We start from the raw sequence: 19,705 nt of genomic DNA, 5'->3' as shown, positions 1-19,705 counted from the left end.
GACGGCAACTAAAGACACCATAACTAATAATGCCCAGTTGTATTGCTTAACTGAAACAAACCAAAGTTTATTAGAAATATCTATATAAAGGAAGAAAGTAATTATTAAACTGTTGTGAATATTTTGAAATTATAGACCAGCCACCCAGTGCAATTCCAGCAATTCTTATTCTTTTAAATACATAGGAACTATCATCACCTTCATCTACCAGCCAGCTTGACAGTTACTGTGACAGGGGCTTGGGGCCAGTGTTAAAAGATGCAAGCTTTATTTTTGTGGCAAGACTTCATTGAGGTAGATATCATATCAATTTCTGTTTTCAGATGTGTCCAAAGCATGGAACAGATTTTCTGGAGTACAAATGTCGCTATTGCTGTTCTGTGGCAGTCTTCTTCTGTTTCGGGACAACCCACTTCTGTAACGCGTGTCATGACGACTTCCAGAGGGTGACGAACATCCCGAAGACAGATCTGCCCAACTGTCCTGCAGGTAATGTCAGGGGAAGGGCTTTGGGATTATATACTACTCAATTTTAGATTGGGATAATCAGTTGTCGTTACATTTAATGTTTCACTTGACATATCAGAATCAGTTTTGTGCATTGTGGAAAGATTAAAATATTCTTATCAAAAGTGGAACAGTATATTATTGAAAACTAAGTGGAAATAAAAATAAACAAAAGTCTTTCAACTGGACTTTTTAAGATGATTTGAGATTATATGGGGTTGGTGGTTGGAAATGAAAAAAATTTGGTCTCACTGGTCCTGTCTTTTATATAACTTGTGTTTGACACCAAAGTTTTCCAGTTTTCAAAAAATCGTTCAAGACAGAGTTTCATTTCAGCATTTTAATCTTCAAAACAATTTTCACTGTTGGCAAAATATAGAACCCCTTAAAACAGGGGTCCGGAAACCGTCATATGCGCCGGACATGTCCGATTGGGAATCTCAAATGTCCGGTTTAAAATATTGCTTACCGGACATTTAAATTTTTTCTGTCCGGACATTTTAAAAAGTATTGTCTGGACATTCTTAAATTTTGACCGGACATGATCAATAGTTAGGACTGAGCAATTTCTGTCTGCAGTTGTAACACAATGAAGATTATCTACACTGACAAGCTTTGTTTGTTTTGATTGCTGTAAATACATCGTACCTAGAACATGTAGAATGATAGTCCAATCGGTCAATCACTGTAATAGGCAATAAACTGAGTTGACACTGATTAATCGAGGATTTATTACTGAGAACATCTTGTTAATTTGAGTAAAATGTGTTTACAACTGTACATAAATACCTTGCATCATCGATGTACCTCATTATCCTCACAATGCTACGATACGTAACCTCAGACAAGAAGCGAAAGCGTGACGACAGCCAGTCGACCGATGCAGATCAGTCGAGCAGATCTGCCAAACCCTCAAAGTCTGAATGATCATTTTGTAAGTCGTGGCTAACGACTTTCACTTGGTTGACATACAATGAGGATTTGCAGATTTTATTGTTTTCAGTAGCTACTCGTATATTGAATCTTGATTGACCGCCATTTTGCTTTCTGTGACGATCGATATCAAATTTTTTAAGGTCAATAATTACATACAGATGAAAAAGTATTCAAATAACTATTGCTATCAACGATAGTTTAGGCTTTTGGATTATATTATCTGTCTTGTTTTTAAATAATCTTTAGTTTTAAAAAAACAACTTTTCCCGTGAGGTCACGTGATAACCAAATATGGGATAATAATATCGATCCAAATGTTACGACGCGTACACTTGAGCAGACTCATGAATATTAATTAGACCGTTCACAACGTTGACAGATCGTTATTATAACAGAAACAAACGTATGTTTTCCATGTATATCTAAAATGATATTATTTGTTATTAATTGTCCGGTGAATTTTAAACAATTTAAATTGAAACAATTCATAATTCATCATATTATGAATACGTAACAACTTGTAATTTGTGTGTAAAAAGTCGTACTAAAACACGCTGTTTGAAGGGGGCGTGGCATAAATGAAAATGTCCGATTGGGATTGTAAATTTTCCGGACCCCTGCCTTAAAATACTTATTTACACAGATTCCTTGAACAGTTTGTTCAGGAAAACATATAAAAATATTAACCCAGCTCACATCATGCACACTTAAGACAAAATTGGATGAAACTCTAAGAGTTAATTTATTGTGGACAAACCTGTTCGTTGTATATACAGTAAACTACAGCTATAACGAACTCAAAGGGACCTCTAATTTTAGTTTGTAATAACCGTAGTTCATTATAAGCATATATACAGCATATATACAACAAATGGCCAGGACTGAAAAATATGTTTGTTATATCGGTCAGTTCGCTATAATCGTGTTCATTATATACGTAGTTTACTGTAAATTGCAGCTTAGATGATTATCTGTGACTTATGCCTGCTGTGTTGTGTCAGGTCCCCGGGGCAAGCAGATAGAGGGAGACGAGTGCCCTCTTCACGTACAACATCCTCCGACTGGCGAGGAATTTGCTCTTGGATGTGGTGTGTGTAGAAATGCACATACATTCTAGGTAAAGTGTACATTGTAATGCACATACTTAGACGAGTCGTATGTCATAATACACATACACTCTAGCTGAGACGTGACGTGCAATGCACTAGATGTGTGTTCAAATTCACTTGCACTCTAGACGTGGCAAAGAATCACACATTCTTAACTTTCAAATTTGTTTTTATTGCTGTACATATCAAAGCTGTCACTGTTTGTCATCATCCAAAAACCATGCTCACAGAGGAGGCTTGTAGTCCCAGATCGGTATGCCACAATGTTGACATGACGTTGTGCTGGAGTGTACCAACTGCTTGCTGCAGCCAAAGGGCAAGGTATCCGTGCCCACAAGGATAATTACCATAAGTGCAATCCATATTTGAGACTGAGAAACCTTTATCATCATTGTTGGTCGGTCATTGCAGATTTTTATCATTTGAAAGCTATCCAGGATGATTTATACCTGTTAGTTCCACGATCATGTTATATCCCAGATAATATTCAAAGATGTGCCAGTGTATGTGGACATCAGTGATGTAATGCCATCATAGACAGTCAACAGTAACTATGATTGGTTCTGATTGAAAGATGAATGAAATATCAAATTTATCTCATGTATACTTGAAGACAGTTATAGAAACTGTTTCGAAGTGCTGTGGGCAGGTGGCAGAGCCCATGAAGACGCCCCACTTCCCTGTGCCCAGAAACCTTTGATTGTGGTTCGAATCCCGGTTCACCGCGATTATGTTTCTAGGTTTGTCAGCACCATACCCTTGCTTATGGGTTTCACCGAAGTGGTAAACGTCAGACCTGCATCACTTCAGGCTTTCCTCCCACATGAAGCTGACACGCCGTGATAGAACTGGAATACTGTTAAAAACGGCGTTAAACCCAACTCATTCTGATTGAAAGATGAATTAAAAATCAAATGTAGCTCATGTACAGTTGTAGACAGTTCTAGAAACTGAACAGTGCTATTTACCCCTGCAGCATCACGAGGTGATCCTGCCTCAGAAACAATGCTGAGTCAGCAGTTGACTTTATGTCAGTAGTTGCATCGCTGAGTGCTCAAAGTTGCTATACCATGCTTTGCTACTTTTTCAAAATATATCGTCCTTTGGTCGCTGTAGCTGTCTGTACGTGTTCCTCTTAGAAACCAAAACTGCAAATTTTGCATAATGAGGAATTTAAATTTGCTGTTAGATATTTTTACACTCTCATATGTTGTATCCAAGCTTAAACGGTCCATTTTAATATTCCATTGTTTTAGCATGCCTGGTTCAAGTCTATGAACAAACACAAATGGTTTGTTCAGACGAGAGTAGGTGTGTCAATTGTACATAGATATGATGGTGTAGTTAAGTGTCTGTGTAGACAGTCGTTGACGTGTCTGTTGCTCCAGTGTCGTGAGTTGTGTGCGTCTGTGTATGTACGTGACTGGTGTTCGGACAGTTTGCGAGGGTTTCATGGACGTCGCCTACCAATGCTACAATAGGGAAATGTCATGTTTTTTTGTCTGTCATGTAAGTATCTGAAACCTCAAATGCTGTGATACAGGGATGTCTCATCCTACCAATTATCTTTTCAATAAAGAATATAATGTTTGAGAATGTTTGTTATTTCTTGAGTGAGTGAGTATGGTTTTACGCTGCTTTTACCAATATTCCAGCAATATCACGCCAGGGAACACCAGAAATAGACTTCACACATTGTACCCATGTCGGGAATTGAACCCGGTCTTCACGTGACGAGCGAAAGCTTTAACCACTAGGCTACCCTCACGACCCCGGATGGACAAGAAATAGCAAGGAATAGTTAGACCAGCAGTATCACAGGAGGCCAGAAATCAGCCTCACACATTGTACCCATATGGGAATCAAACCTGGACCTTTGGTGCAATGAGCCAATACTTCAACTTCTTTGCTACCCCACTGCCACAGTACAAGACAAATTATGGCGTAGGGATCAGTTTTTCTCAGATTCAGTGTTTTGCATTTACTGCCAAAAATATTTTGTCTGCATTTTGGTTAAACATATCTATCATCATAACTTCATATATATATACATATGTTAAGTGTGCAAGATTTCATTCAAGATGGCGTCGCCCTGCGAGTGATTCCATTCGATGTGGCCAGGGTAACTTACGACTGGTCAGTAATGTTCTAAGTGACAATATATGTGACGTATGTTGCTGTGGGAATGACGGTTAGACAGTAGTCTGGGAAACAAGCCAAGAATTGCTTGGAGTAAGCAAATAATTGCTCATGTTCATCTGCAACGGTTTGAAGTTCTTGCTCACTCTTCCAAAATGGCCGCGCTTGGAAGCAAGTAGCTGTTTGCAATGCTCCCTTGGTTGAGAGTGCTGCTGTGTGTTCAGAGTTTAGGTACTGACCTGATGTTAATGAGATTGCCATGCTTTAAGTGGTTTGTGTTGACTGTCATTATGATGTAATGCTGCACTCAGCAATATTCCAGCGAAGTCATCCTGTAAATAGTCTGGACCAAACAATCCAGTGATGGATATTGTGAGCAATGGGTATAATGACACCAATCAACCAAGTCACCGAGCCTGACTTCTCCATCCATTAAGTCTCCTCTTACTTCCAACATAGTGGTGAGCAATTCCAACTCAGCATCCGCACTGGGGATTGTCATCATGAAACTTTTTTATGATCGGCCACATTAATCTTAAAAAGTTATTGTAAATTGTTATGTGCCACTTAGCCTGATGTTTTAAGTTTTTCATTCCATGCGAAGACCATGCTTGTAAACCACAGCACACCCTGCACGAGGCACATGTAAGTCTCATTCTACCAGGTGGTCCGACAAAAGGAAATACAATAGTTGTGTTCATAGGTCAGTTTATTTTACATTATCATTTATGCAAAACCATATGGCTTTCAAGGTGCTTCATCTCAATGTTATTTTTGTTAGTCTAGCAAAAAACATGATTTAATTGTAACCAGTTATGACTAGGTCATTTTTCATACCGTATTCACCATAATGAGTGCCCTGGGGGCCTAGAGAATTGACAAAGAGGGCGCTTGTTGAAACCATACACACAAAGTTAAATTTGTTGTCAGCGATTGAGCGGAAGGCATCAACTCCGTTCAAACATCAATGAAACAAACATTCTTGATAATAGTTACTACACAATAATATTCCATTTCTGTATATTCACACTACAAAAACAGTCCGTTTGGCTCGAAGTGAGAACAATGAATAGCAGAATAACTCAAAAACGGGAATAGTCTATAAATATCAATATGGTACTCAACAATAGCTGCTGCTTGTTATTTTATTCCCACCACTAGAAAAAAGTTGTTTAAGAAACTATCATGGTGTTATGTGTACAAGTTGACATCTTGAATGGAGGGGGCACAATGGTAGGAGGAACAGCGCAGACACGCACTGCACATTCTACATAGTATACGTCGTTGTTGACTGACAAGATGCGCTTCTCAGCTGATGTAAAACAGTTGATTTTTAAGGTGTATTACTTCTTTCAATGTGCAGCAGAAAGAGGAAAACCATTTTATGCCATTTTATATACTTGAAACGAGCTTCTAAAGCTCTTGGTATCTCTCCTAACAAGTTAGAAAATGTTGTCCGTTAACGGGACTCAAGGAATCTGGTGAAGCAGGTGGGGAACATATCAAAACCATGTAGGGTGATAAATTAGACAGTTTGAAGAAAAGTCAAGTCAGACGTGCAATTGATAAACTGCATTCAGAAAATATGTACATGTCACTTAAGACTCTTGAAGAAATACCTTGAAACTGAACATGATTTAATTCTTACAAAATACAAGCTATGGCAACTTTGCATACATTTGGATACAGATACAAAAAGATAAGTGTGGAAAGTAGGGCCGTGTCATGTGAACGATCTGACATCCTTCCTCTCCGAAATCATTATCTTCGAATCAAGCAAAAACGTGAAGAAGGATATAAGAGTGTTTTCCTAGATGGAGACGTGGGTAAATGCCTCTCATACAGCCAGCAGTCATTGGGTACCCATTGGGGATAATACGGAGTCTGGGAGAAAGTTACCTTTTGGAAAAGGTGAAAGACTTTCTCATTCTCCATGCCTGCTGTGACCAAGGACAACAGAGACTACCTCACAGAAATGAACGGCAAGGTATTTCTGGAGAGGGTGAAAAATAAATTGGTCCCTCTTTGCCTGCCAAGTCCCTTATTATCGTGGACAATGCACCATATCACAGTATGCAGGGCCTGATGTCTAATCAGTGATGGGAAATATTTTTAACAAACAGCAGATATTGTTGGGTACAGGGTATTTATTCATGGCCCTGTACCGTATGGACATTTAATATTCCTGATTTTGAGTTACTTTGCAATTCATCATTCTCATTTGGAGCCAAATGAACGGAAGAAAATATGGATGGGCAAGTACATTTTCGGACTTTGAACAGAGCGCTTATGAAGATAACTTTCAGATTGGTCTATAAGTTGGCTGTGGACGCCTGTTGGAGCAGGTGCTTAATATGGCGAATACGGTAGACAAGTTTCATTTTGTCGGGTCAGACTTATAAGGTACATACACAAAGATAAAATAAATAGTAGTCCAACATTTTCACAAATCTCACATTGAACGTGATATTTATACACAACGTGCAGCCAATCACATGGTTCTCTTCGTATGTGATAGGTGAACATCATCATCACGAAACAGAGAAACAAATGTCTCGTATATCAATTAATCAATTTCGATGCCTTTCACAGTCCTTAAAGAGATTGTAAGAATATTCATAATCAAAGCTTTCATGACAAGCTTATCACGAGATGTGGTAGACTTTACATCCTAAACAATTTTACATCTTATATTGATAGAGTGAGCCTAGCCTTCAACTGGAGTTGATTTCCTTCAGTTCTTTCTGGATTTCCTCGGCCATGCTTCCTCGTGGTACATCCCTCTGAAAACAACATACGGGTAGTGAGTGAGTGTTGTTTATCACACTAACAAGATTACAGTCCCAAACAGACAAACCAGAGGGTGATGGCATGAGCAACATTTCACAAATATGTTGACAACCTCCACCAGGTCACACATTGAATGAGCTAGGTTTTATGCTGCTTGATATTCCAAGACTCTTACTGGTCACACAACCATGAGATCTCCGGAAACAGAACCCATGACCAACTCTCCCCAGTAAGGCTGGCCATATATTTTTCTGTGTTTCCCATCTCCTGCACGCCCTGAATTTTCAGTCCGACGTGAATTTTTCCAAAGTTTTCTGATCTCAAATTTTCCCGGTGCTGTGGAAATTTATGCCCCAATGTGATAAAAACAAAGTACTCCTACCATTGCACACTAGTTAAAACCCAGGACAGCTTAATCTTTAAAATTCATCTGCCATATTTATGAAAGATTTGTTTCTGAACCAAAGCGACTACATCTCTGTCATAAATTCATTTAAAGACTATTATCAAGTGTTTTAACCTTCAAAATTTCATAAAACAAGTTTCACAATAAGTGTTTAAAATAGTTATATATTTATTCTTTTTTTTCATCTGCCCGCTCTCTTGCTGGCTGAGGTTGGAGATGAGAAATAAATAGAAAAGTATGGATGGCCTAAGAACAAAGGGACATTCATTCAAGTGTGTGAGTGAGTTTGGTTTTAACACAGCTTTGAACAACCCATGAGCAACGGTATAGAGCTGACAAACCTGGAAACATAATTGGAGTGAACGGGGATTCGAACCCACGATCATAGATTTCTGGTATGACCAAGGTATGCAACTTAAGACAACTGGGCCACCATGCCCCCACATTCAGGCAAACAAGATTTGGAAATGTACATAGTTTAAAGTTAAATAGCAGCACATTGACCTCTTTCCTGGTTGCGACGACCCTGAGTTTGATGATGCCAGCCTCGATCTCCGACTGCCCAATGATGATGGCTAGAGGGATGTTGTTGGTCTCACAGTACTGGAACTGGTCCAGAGCCTTTGGGTTCTTCTTGTACGAGCTCTCCGTCTAACACACAAACATTACTTCTTAGTACAGACGAAATGATTGGCTTCGTAAACAGTGATTGGTGTACTTTTTGGTTAAGTATTTCAAGGATCATGTCAAGGGTGGATCAAGTATTTTTAAAAGAGAGGGGTCCAAAATATCAAAATCCCATCTCAGTCAAACATCTTACCTACAACATGCTACATTTGGTTTTCCCAAGGGAGGGGGGATCCGGACCCCCTGGACTCCCTGGACCCCTCTCTGTCTATGTAAGTTATATCTTTATGTGTATTTTGGTCACAGTAGTCATAATAACCATCCTTGGAACAATAAATCGGTGGTCGATAATGTGACGATCACGACTGAGGCACCATGACACACAAGTGCGTAGTGAGTGAGTGCGAATTGTATGACTATGTCAGCCATGCTACTGTATAGCTATCATGGTCGCCATAAACCAGTGGTCAATAGTCTGACAACCATCACTGAAGCACCATGAGGCACAGAAGCATGGTGTATGAGCACTATACAACTATGTCAGCCATGCTAACTGTATAGCTATCATGGTCACCATAATAACTATGGTATACCTAAACCAGTGGTCGATAGTCTGACAACCACACATAGAGAGTGTTAACTGCCTTGAACATTTTCTCAGATGTGGGAGAAAAGTCAAACACACAGACAGAGTATGTCCTCTAACGCTATCCATCCACACTCAACAGACTAGTGACCACATGATCCCCATCTTAATCATCTCATGGCCATGCAGTGAAACTGGGGGCCTACATGCCCCTGATTGCCAACAAGGAAAGCATACAGATACAACAGACCTCTGCCCCAATATATGCACCCTCAGTCTAACGCTTGACCTCCAGGTGTTGTGTGGGAGTTACCTTGATGTCGGCAGACCACAGTTCCTGGCACAGCTTCAGCCTCTCCTCCAGCAGGTTCTTCTGTGCTGATATCACAAACACCTCGGTCTCAGTCGTCCGGATCTTCTGCTCCGAGGCCTACACAAACATCCCCCTCTACATCATCAACACACTTCATACGATACAGCACAGCTACTACAACTCACACTCTCACCTGTCAATGAACTGTGCAAGATGATTACAAGAAAGCAACTTGGACTAAACACAGCCAATATTAATCACCTAGTATTTGCCCAGCTTTGGACTAAACGTAAAAATTTTCAAATTGTAAAAATTCAGACGCATCCAAATTATCATCGTTCCATTTGACTAAAACATGAAACTATGCTCTTCGCCATAATGTTTGAAATGATTACACAAACTCATTATTGTATGTTTGACAAAGTCTGCTACTCAGCATGACTCAATGTTAAATGTTACAATGAAACAGTTTTCTTTCATGAGAAAAGGGATCAGGGACCAGTTCCACAAAGTAATCTTAGCGCTAAGACGATCATAACTCCCATACTTTAACAAAGGCTCACAACAGTTGCAGTGGAAGGGGGCCCTGAGAACCAGGGAATGTTATACTCTTACAAATAATTGAACTATCTGTAGGACCAAGCTACAGAAAGCTGTACTCACCAGTGCCTTGGCCTCCATTATGGAGAAGAGTCTCTCAATGCCGATGCTGACACCAACACACGGCACCATCTTGCCCTTGGGGTCAAACATGCCCACGAGGCCGTCATAGCGCCCCCCTCCAGCCACGCTCCCCACCCCCGGGTTCTCCTCCCCTTGTGCTCCGGGCTTGTGGGTGTGACCTGCACGTAAAAAACAACATGGAGATCCACTGCACAAGTTACATCTATACTAAGACAGGGTGGACACTGGACTTTTATAGTCAGTTAACTCCCTTGCCTCAGGAAGATGTCAGCTCCTATCAACAAGCAAACTCTTCTGCCTCAAACCGTCATGGTATGTCATTTTCAAGGACTCTAATCGGATCTTCCATCAAGGCTTTGATTGTTTCTTACTTAACATGGCATGCCGTGATATGACTGGAATACTGTTAAAAGCGGCGTTAAACCCAGCTCACTCACTCACTCACTTAACATGGCTCTCAGCAATATTCCAGCTTGTGACAGCTGCCTATAAATGATCATTATGGTGTGTGAGAAGAAATTTAACATATGTAACATCTCTACATGTTGCTGTTGCAGCAACAAGAAAATGGGGAGGGTTCCCAAAAGAGGGTCTTTGACAAAAATGCGCAATTTTCCAATGGTCAAGAAATGAATTGACAGATACACTTAAATGGTTAAAATAATGAATAATCATCATGTCCTTTGGGAGTGTCATTAAAAAGAAAAAGAAAATTCAGAAAAAGTATTTGACAGAAAGGACATACATTTTTTGTGTTTTCAGTTTCATGGAGGAATAATCTCTTTAATAAATGACCAGGCCCTCCTCCGTGTCCACGGCTACTGACCTTTGAGGACTCCCTCGTAGATGACCCCTGTGTAGTAGTCCAAGCCTCGGGCCAACGACAGGTCAAACTGAACCTACAATCCCAAGAATGACCACATATCAATCACGTCCATTATCCGAAACAAGCAAAATGCGGGGAATGCATCTGTCCATCAGTCATTTCACAGCAAATTTAAATATCCTGATTGAGTATTGTTTTATGCAGCAGTCACCAATATCAGTTGTTCAGCGGTCCCGGGAGGAGCTGATGTACCGTCTGTTAGTATCAGGCTTGGCAACACACACTAACATAGAGGATACACAACCCATGTCATCCGAGGGACCGGTAGACAACGAAGTAAACATACTGCACACCTAATAATATTGCAGATACGTGATGCATGCATGTTTTAGTCTGAATCAGTAAGAATACCACAGTTACACCACAATTCATTTTTCACATTCATAGAAAAAATGTAGAGACAGAAAATAAAGTTATTTCTCCTAGATCAATTTCATTTGGAAAATATATCATAAATATCTGGAAAATTGCATGTCACATAATTAAGTTTGAGCTACAAACTTGTGGTTTGTATGTTGCAAATGTAATGCCAACAGTTCGGCAAATCGAACAGGGAACATTAGAAATGTACCTTACATGTTTGAGGGGTACACTAAAAATCATAGAACTGGTCTCGGCCAATCAGAATCCAACATTTATTTGTAACTGTAAGGTAAGATATAATAGAGCTACACCATGGCTGTCTGTACATGATCAAGACTGGATCTGCGACGCTTGATTTAGCCATATGAAACATGCACCAGTGCAACCTATTATTAAAACATTTATGTCTACATGCGCCAATTGCATGTAATATAAAATTCAAACTTGTGTCGGACTTACCACACAACACACTCAATAGATCTAAGCTTTACGAATCATACATCACTAATCGCTGTGTTATGTGTAATTTGTCATGCTCTCTTGGGCTTGATGTCATTAAAAATGGGTACTTTATGATTATATGAACATGTTCCTATAAACTTTTACAGCAATACGTCATTAAGTCATGTAAAATCATGACAGTCATCAGAGAGTTGAGATTTTATTAATTTAGATGAGTTTATGCATCTGTGTTTCAATGCTGATAAATTTAATGGGACCAGGGTGCAAACTGGTTTTATCTGGTGCAAGCAGGTTTTCATGTCAGCATGAGCCTGGTGGAAGTTTCATCAAGTTCCTTAAACTGAGCAAATGTTCACAAGTTGGAACATGATAGATCATTCATCCATACCATGGACATCACAAAAAACACCTGTTGCCCATGTTGTCAAACAGTAAAGACTTTATAATTGTCTCCAAATACTCACGGTAATACCTACTGTCAACATATATTACACACGCCTCTTACACATAGAACACTGAAGAACAGTAGAATCTGAGATCCTTCATGTAATGGGGAGGTAGCACTATCAAGTAAAGGACTGACCCTGTGAGAGATCCCGAACAGGTCACAGTACTGCATGTAATGGGGAGGTAGTACTATCAAGTAAAGGACTGACCCTGTGAGAGATCCCGAACAGGTCACAGTACTGCATGTAATGGGGAGGTAGTACTATCAAGTAAAGGACTGACCCTGTGAGAGATCCCGAAACAGGTCACAGTACTGTATGTAACGGGGAGGTAGCTCTAGCAAGTAAAGGACTGACCCTGTGAGAGATCCCGAACAGGTCACAGTACTGTATGTAACGGGGAGGTAGCTCTAGCAAGTAAAGGACTGACCCTGTGAGAGATCCCGAACAGGTCACAGTACTGTATGTAACGGGGAGGTAGGACTAGCAAGTAAAGGACTGACCCTGTGAGAGATCCCGAACAGGTCACAGTACTGCAAGAGGAGCTTCAGGTCCTCCAGGCCCTGCACTGCCAGCTTCTGACCCTTCAGGGCCTCGTCCTTCAGCAGCTCATTGATCTTGTCGATGCCACCTACAAGGGAAGACAACTCAGTCAATAATGCTCACCTGTTCAGCAACTGAAGCTTACAGTTTTAGTCCACTAGTCCGTATAATGATAACATATTGCAAAACCCTTAGAAAGGGCAATAGGACAGCGTTACCTGAGTATTAAGGTGGCCAGACAATGCTACCTGATTATCAAGGTGACCAGTCAGACTTACCTGAGTTTCAAGGTGGCCAGACAGTGTTACCTGAGTATCAAGGTGGCCAGACAATGCTACCTGCTTATCAAGGTGACCAGTCAGTGTTACCTGAGTTTCAAGGTGGCCAGACAATGCTACCTGATTATCACGGTGGCCAGACAGCGTTACCTGAGTTTCAAGGTGGCCAGACAGTGTTACCTGATTATCAAGGTGACCAGTCAGTGTTACCTGATAATCAAGGTGGCCAGACAGCGTTACCTGAGTATCAAGGTGGCCAGACAGTGTTACCTGATTATCAAGGTGGCCAGACAGTGTCACCTGAGTATCAAGGTGGCCAGACAGTGTTAACTGAGTATCAAGGTGGCCAGACAGTGTTACCTGAGTATCAAGGTGGCCAGACAGCGTTACCTGAGTATCAAGGTGACCAGTCAGTGTTACCTGATTATCAAGGTGGCCAGACAGCGTTACCTGAGTTTCAAGGTGGCCAGACAGTGTTACCTGATTATCAAGGTGACCAGTCAGTGTTACCTGAGTATCAAGGTGGCCAGACAGCGTTACCTGATTATCAAGGTGGCCAGACAGTGTTACCTGAGTATCAAGGTGGCCAGACAGTGTTACCTGATTATCAAGGTGGCCAGACAGTGTTACCTGAGTATCAAGGTGACCAGTCAGTGTTACCTGAGTATCAAGGTGACCAGTCAGTGTTACCTGATTATCAAGGTGGCCAGACAGTGTTACCTGATTATCAAGGTGGCCAGACAGTGTTACCTGATTATCAAGGTGACCAGTCAGTGTTACCTGATTATCAAGGTGGCCAGACAGTGTTACCTGATTATCAAGGTGACCAGTCAGTGTTACCTGATTATCAAGGTGGCCAGACAGCATTACCTGAGTATCAAGGTGGCCAGACAGTGTCACCTGATTATCAAGGTGGCCAGACAATGCTACCTGATTATCAAGGTGGCCAGACAGTGCTACCTGATTATCAAGGTGGCCAGACAATGCTACCTGATTATCAAGGTGGCCAGACAGTGCTACCTGATTATCAAGGTGGCCAGACAATGCTACCTGATTATCAAGGTGGCCAGACAATGCTACCTGATTATCAAGGTGGCCAGACAGTGCTACCTGATTATCAAGGTGGCCAGACAATGCTACCTGATTATCAAGGTGGCCAGACAGTGCTACCTGATTATCAAGGTGGCCAGACAATGCTACCTGATTATCAAGGTGGCCAGACAGTGCTACCTGATTATCAAGGTGGCCAGACAATGCTACCTGATTATCAAGGTGGCCAGACAGTGTTACCTGATTATCAAGGTGGCCAGACAATGCTACCTGATTATCAAGGTGGCCAGACAATGCTACCTGATTATCAAGGTGGCCAGACAGTGTTACCTGATTATCAAGGTGGCCAGACAGTGCTACCTGATTATCAAGGTGGCCAGACAGTGCTACCTGATTATCAAGGTGGCCAGACAGTGTTACCGGATTATCAAGGTGTATCAAGGTGTACCTGAGCATCTGACGTAGCCTCCTATCTTGTCCGCTGCTGCTGCATCCAGACCCTTCTCATCAATCATCTCCGCTCTCACGTCATCCCAGAAGGTCTACAAATAGTATATACCATCTACTGTAAATTTTCAACACAGGTCCATGGCAGGTACTTTTCGTTTGTTGTGTAATATTTGTATATTCCAGGTATATCACATTGACCTGTAAATAATCCAGTCTGGGCCAGACAATCCAGTGACTGATTATCTCATGATAATAACCGAAGTTTCAAATCAAAGCTAAGAAAGTTCATGGTTTAAATTCATAAAGTTTTTTTCTGCCATTCTTTTTATCTGAATGTAAAATACAAATACTGTAAACAATGTTACCTTATCTAGTTTATCTACAGCTGAGCAGATTGTTCGGAACTTGTCATCCGGGACACCACACGCCGCAAACATTCCGTCTAGCAGCTTCCGATGATTTACCTGAGCAGAGAGATGAGGTCAGTGGGCAGTCATCACATTATCAGCCTCGGTGCCCTTTCACGTAGTGGTCTTAACGCCAAGATGATTGTAACTCACATACTTTAACTGGTTAACACAGGCTTACAATAGTTGTAGCACTAACATCACTTTGTGGAACGGTTCCCAAAACCTTCATTCATTCCATAATCATATCAGTCGTTTTGTGTATTGCAAATTCTTACAGAACAGTCCTATAAATATTCATTGATCTTCATGACTATGAAATAGCCAACTGTTAAATAAAGAAATATATAGCTGTGTGATCGCTCAGCAAGAACTTATACAGTTGACAACAGATGAGGAGATTCACCTTCGTCACATAGTTTCCAGTGTTAACTCACCTTCACTACAAAATCTCCCAATTCTAGTGATTCCAGGATTTCCACTACAATTTTTATACACTCAGCATCTGGTATCATACCGTCGTATTGGCCCGCAATATCAAAATCCTGCAACACAGAGGCACCAACATAACCCTTTTTCTAATTACATGGCTTACTTTAACAGAAAGAAAGAAAAAGTATCTGTGGTCTAACGAAAAATAAACACATATTTGAAAACATAAATCTAAACATTCAAAATTATTGTCAGTGTGGTGAAATAAAGAAATCATTTTGTTTGTGTCATGCACGGCAAAAAAGGGTCACTTACTGACCCATACTGACTCATAAGGCCACGGTACAGTTTTGTTTTGTTACTGAAGTTAGTCAGACTTTACAGGAGTAATACAATAGTTTTATTTACCTAATTTGTAAAATCTGTTATCCAGTTACAATTTCAGATACAATGATTTCTTCAATATGCATGTATTAGCTTTACTGGTAAGATTTCGTCAATGTCTTCAGATGATATTTTTAACAGTAACTGGAAATGCATCTATCAGGTCACCCTGTGACCAGCTGTGCGAGGCGACACGTGGACTGTGACTTAACTACTTACACACTGGTAGAACTCCCGGTACCTCCCTCTTGTCATGGCCGGGTTGTCACGGCGGTACACCTTGGCAATGTGGTAGCGTTTGATGTTGGAAATTTTGTTCATGGCTAAATAGCGTGCAAAAGGCACCTGACATGAGTTAAGGGTCATGTTTCAGAGTGGACAACTATTATCTATGATAAATCATGTTGAAAAAGATTATGGGCCACTTGTAATTGTTCAAACTGTAAATCTTGAAATTAATGTGAAAGTGGAATAAATGCGAAAAAATGCGGGTGGTTTTCTCTCGCATTAATTCAAACTTCACATTTATTTCTCCAAAATGAGCAATAAGATGGCCTCGCTTCACATTAATTCGGAGATGCATTAATTCAAAATCTTACAGTACTTCAAAACAGGACAGGCCTAGCCAGTGGTCAGACCCGTGAAGATCCAGGGTAGAATTGGTCTTCTGCAACCCATGTTGCCATAAAAAGCGACTATTGGGATCGGGTGGTCAGGCTCACTGACCTGGTTGACGCATGTCATTTTATCCCAACTGTGTTGATCGATTGCCAGGATATAAATCACTGGATTGACTGGTCCAAACTCGATTATTTACAGACCGCCTTCATATAGCTGGAATATTGCTGAGTGCGGCGTTAAACAACAAACAATACAATACAATAGCTAGTGGTCTGACAAAAATCAATGACGACACACGTTCAGACAGTTACACTAGGATGTTGGTCCACAATGTGATCAAAGCACTACAACCCTCAACTCCCATACCATAGGTTTCTGGCACGTCTAAGGGATGTAACTCTGCACAGCTAATTCTGTACCCCCTAAAATCACAGACAAAACAAATGTTACAGTTCTGTTACCTACAGCCATAAAGATGAAGCCATGAACAATACGAGGACAAGGATACAGTGAGGTCATAGCGGAGAGACAAGAGTTCTCCCCCTTGGTCTGCCAGGTCATATATAAGTTTGGAGTCTTCACCATATTTCCCTGTCAGTGTTTCCTGAAACAAGACATAACATAACAAAGCATAAATATCTCGCATATGACTAGATAACCATCAATAATACCGGATTCGACGTAATAAGCGCCCAGGGTGCTCTCAAAATTAGAAATAAGGAGCTCTTTTTAGAATATTATTTTGGTGGAAAAAAGAGAGTTGAAAGATAAATTTTGTGGTTTATGCTGACGGCCTGAACTGTTTATATACAACAGATATATTTTTCCAGAATTTAATTGCCCATAATTAAAGGTGCATATAACACACGAGTGCGTATTATACACGAATAAATAAGTCTTGTGTACATTGATCAATCGGAAAGGGTGCTAATTGGGATTGTTCACTTGCCAATATATTAGCAAATATCGCCCTGGGCGCTTATTAGAGCGGGGCGCTTATTACGTCGAATACGGTATACATACGGAGTATGATACACTATAAAACTTGCAACATATCAGCTGACGCTATCATCTTTCATGATGAGCACAGTTATTTGCTTGTGTTGCAGACTTATCTGGTCAATGATGCAGATGACTAAGTAATTCTCATCAGTTTCTGGATACCCGTGAAGATCCGGGGTAGAGTAGGTCTTCTGCAACACATGCTTGCCGTAAAAGACGACTATGCTTGTTATAAGAGGCAACTTATGGGATCAGGTGGTCAGGCTCGCTGACTTGGTTGATGCATGTCATCATAACCCAATTGCGTGGATCGATGCTCATGATATCAATGACTAAATTATCATGATTATCTGGTCCAGACTTGATTATGTACAGACCGCCATCATATGGCTGGAATGTTGCCGAGTGCAGCGTCAAACAAGCAAACAAACATAGTTTCTGGTCATTGATTCTGTTCAAAGTAACGGAGTGAATTGAAAGAATAGTGTTAGGACCACCAGCATTTGTCCTGATGGACGTCACTTACACACCTCCATATCTATCAATATTGCAGTAATGTAAATAATTGTGTATATTGAATATCAAATCAGAGAAAACACAGCCAAAATGCCCCATGATGTAGGATGTTGCTACCTTTAGTTCAAATACTGGTGTGTCTATGGTCTCGGCTCCGTGGCGCTTGAAGGTTTTGATGATTTTGTTGAAGACTCCTTCCCTGATGGCCATCTGCTGGGGGCTGTAGTCCCGGGTGCCCTGATAACACAGGCGTGTATAGACAGCAGGGCATAATACAGCAGCATACAGTGTCATACAGTGTCATACAGTGTCATACAGCGTCATACAGTGTCATACAGCGTCATACAGCATCATACAGCATCATACAGGGTCATACAGCATCATACAGCGTCATACAGTGTCATACAGCGTCATACAGCATCATACAGCGTCATACAGCATCATACAGTGTCATACAGTGTCATACAGCATCATACAGTGTCATACAGCATCATACAGCGTCATACAGCGTCATACAGTGTCATACAGCATCATACAGTGTCATACAGCGTCATACAGCATCATACAGCGTCATACAGTGTCATACAGCGTCATACAGCATCATACAGCATCATACAGCATCATACAGTGTCATACAGTACAGCGTCATACAGTACAGCATCATACAGCATCATACAGTGTCATACAGTACAGCGTCATACAGTACAGCATCATACAGCGTCATACAGTGTCATACATCATCATACAGTGTCATACAGCATCATACAGTGTCATACAGCATCATACAGTGTCATACAGCATCATACAGCGTCATACAGCATCATACAGTGTCATACAGCATCATACAGCATCATACAGTGTCATACAGCATCATACAGTGTCATACAGCATCATACAGTGTCATACAGCGTCATACAACATCATACAGCGTCATTCAGTGTCATACAGTACAGTCATACAGTGTCATACAGTGTCATACAGTACAGCATCATACAGCATCATACAGCATCATACAGTACAGCGTCATACAGTACAGCATCATACAGCGTCATACAGTACAGCATCATACAGCGTCATACAGTACAGCATCATACAGTGTCATACAGCATCATACAGCTTCATACAGCATCATACAGCATAATACAGGGTCATACAGCATCATACAGCATAATACAGCGTCATACAGCATGATACAGCGTCATACAGCATCATACAGGGTCATACAGCATCATACAGTGTCATACAGCATCATACAGCATCATACAGCGTCATACAGCATCATACAGCATCATACAGTGTCATACAGCATCATACAGCGTCATACAGCATAATACAGCATTATACAGTGTCATACAGCGTCATACAGGTTCCTACAGCATCATACAGCATCATACAGCATAATACAGCATCATACAGCGTCATACAGCATCATACAGCGTCATACAGGTTCATACAGCATCATACAGCATCATACAGCGTCATACAGCATAATACAGTGTCATACAGCATCATACAGCGTCATACAGCGTCATACAGCATAATACAGCGTCATACAGCGTCATACAGCATAGTAGTGAGGGTGGGCGGGACGAGTCAGATACACGGATGCATCATGATACACTAGTACGACCCGGTATCCAGGCTGTGCATAAATAATTTCAGAGCATGATCCAACACTGTTTGTCATCCTGTTTGGTAAAAATCCACTTACAACATGGCCTATGTAACGGAAACATTAAGTTTACACTAAACTTTAATCTTTCAAAAT

General features: G+C 40.8%; 2 protein-coding genes across 2 annotated transcripts in view; one reads left to right on the top strand and one right to left on the bottom strand.

The window, feature by feature from the left end:
* LOC139449803 (E3 ubiquitin-protein ligase MYCBP2-like) overlaps nt 1-4,131 on the top strand; it is a 129,005-nt gene extending 124,874 nt beyond the window's left edge. The window contains exons 89-90 of the mRNA XM_071231339.1: nt 324-489; nt 2,445-4,131. Of these exons, the coding sequence (XP_071087440.1) occupies nt 324-489; nt 2,445-2,560 (282 nt within the window). The 3' untranslated portion in view covers nt 2,561-4,131. The remainder of the gene's footprint in view (nt 1-323; nt 490-2,444) is intronic.
* Nucleotides 4,132-7,245: 3,114 nt separating this feature from the next.
* LOC139449849 (histidine--tRNA ligase, cytoplasmic-like) overlaps nt 7,246-19,705 on the bottom strand; it is a 21,792-nt gene continuing 9,332 nt past the window's right edge. Inside the window, exons 3-14 of the mRNA XM_071231407.1 lie at nt 18,055-18,174; nt 16,928-17,023; nt 16,018-16,143; nt 15,420-15,527; nt 14,941-15,039; nt 14,574-14,667; nt 12,758-12,885; nt 10,924-10,996; nt 10,077-10,255; nt 9,414-9,530; nt 8,392-8,538; nt 7,246-7,474 (exon numbers count right to left, since the gene is read on the bottom strand). Coding sequence (XP_071087508.1) covers nt 7,406-7,474; nt 8,392-8,538; nt 9,414-9,530; nt 10,077-10,255; nt 10,924-10,996; nt 12,758-12,885; nt 14,574-14,667; nt 14,941-15,039; nt 15,420-15,527; nt 16,018-16,143; nt 16,928-17,023; nt 18,055-18,174 — 1,356 coding nt within the window. The 3' untranslated portion in view covers nt 7,246-7,405. The remainder of the gene's footprint in view (nt 7,475-8,391; nt 8,539-9,413; nt 9,531-10,076; nt 10,256-10,923; nt 10,997-12,757; nt 12,886-14,573; nt 14,668-14,940; nt 15,040-15,419; nt 15,528-16,017; nt 16,144-16,927; nt 17,024-18,054; nt 18,175-19,705) is intronic.

Source organism: Haliotis cracherodii, unplaced genomic scaffold (assembly GCF_022045235.1).
Source record: "Haliotis cracherodii isolate W230 unplaced genomic scaffold, xgHalCrac1.p SCAF_8, whole genome shotgun sequence".
Classification (NCBI taxonomy): Eukaryota; Metazoa; Mollusca; class Gastropoda; order Lepetellida; family Haliotidae; genus Haliotis; species Haliotis cracherodii.
The sequence above is the reverse complement of the archived record's forward strand: the minus strand, read 5'-3'. Positions and strand labels throughout refer to the sequence as shown.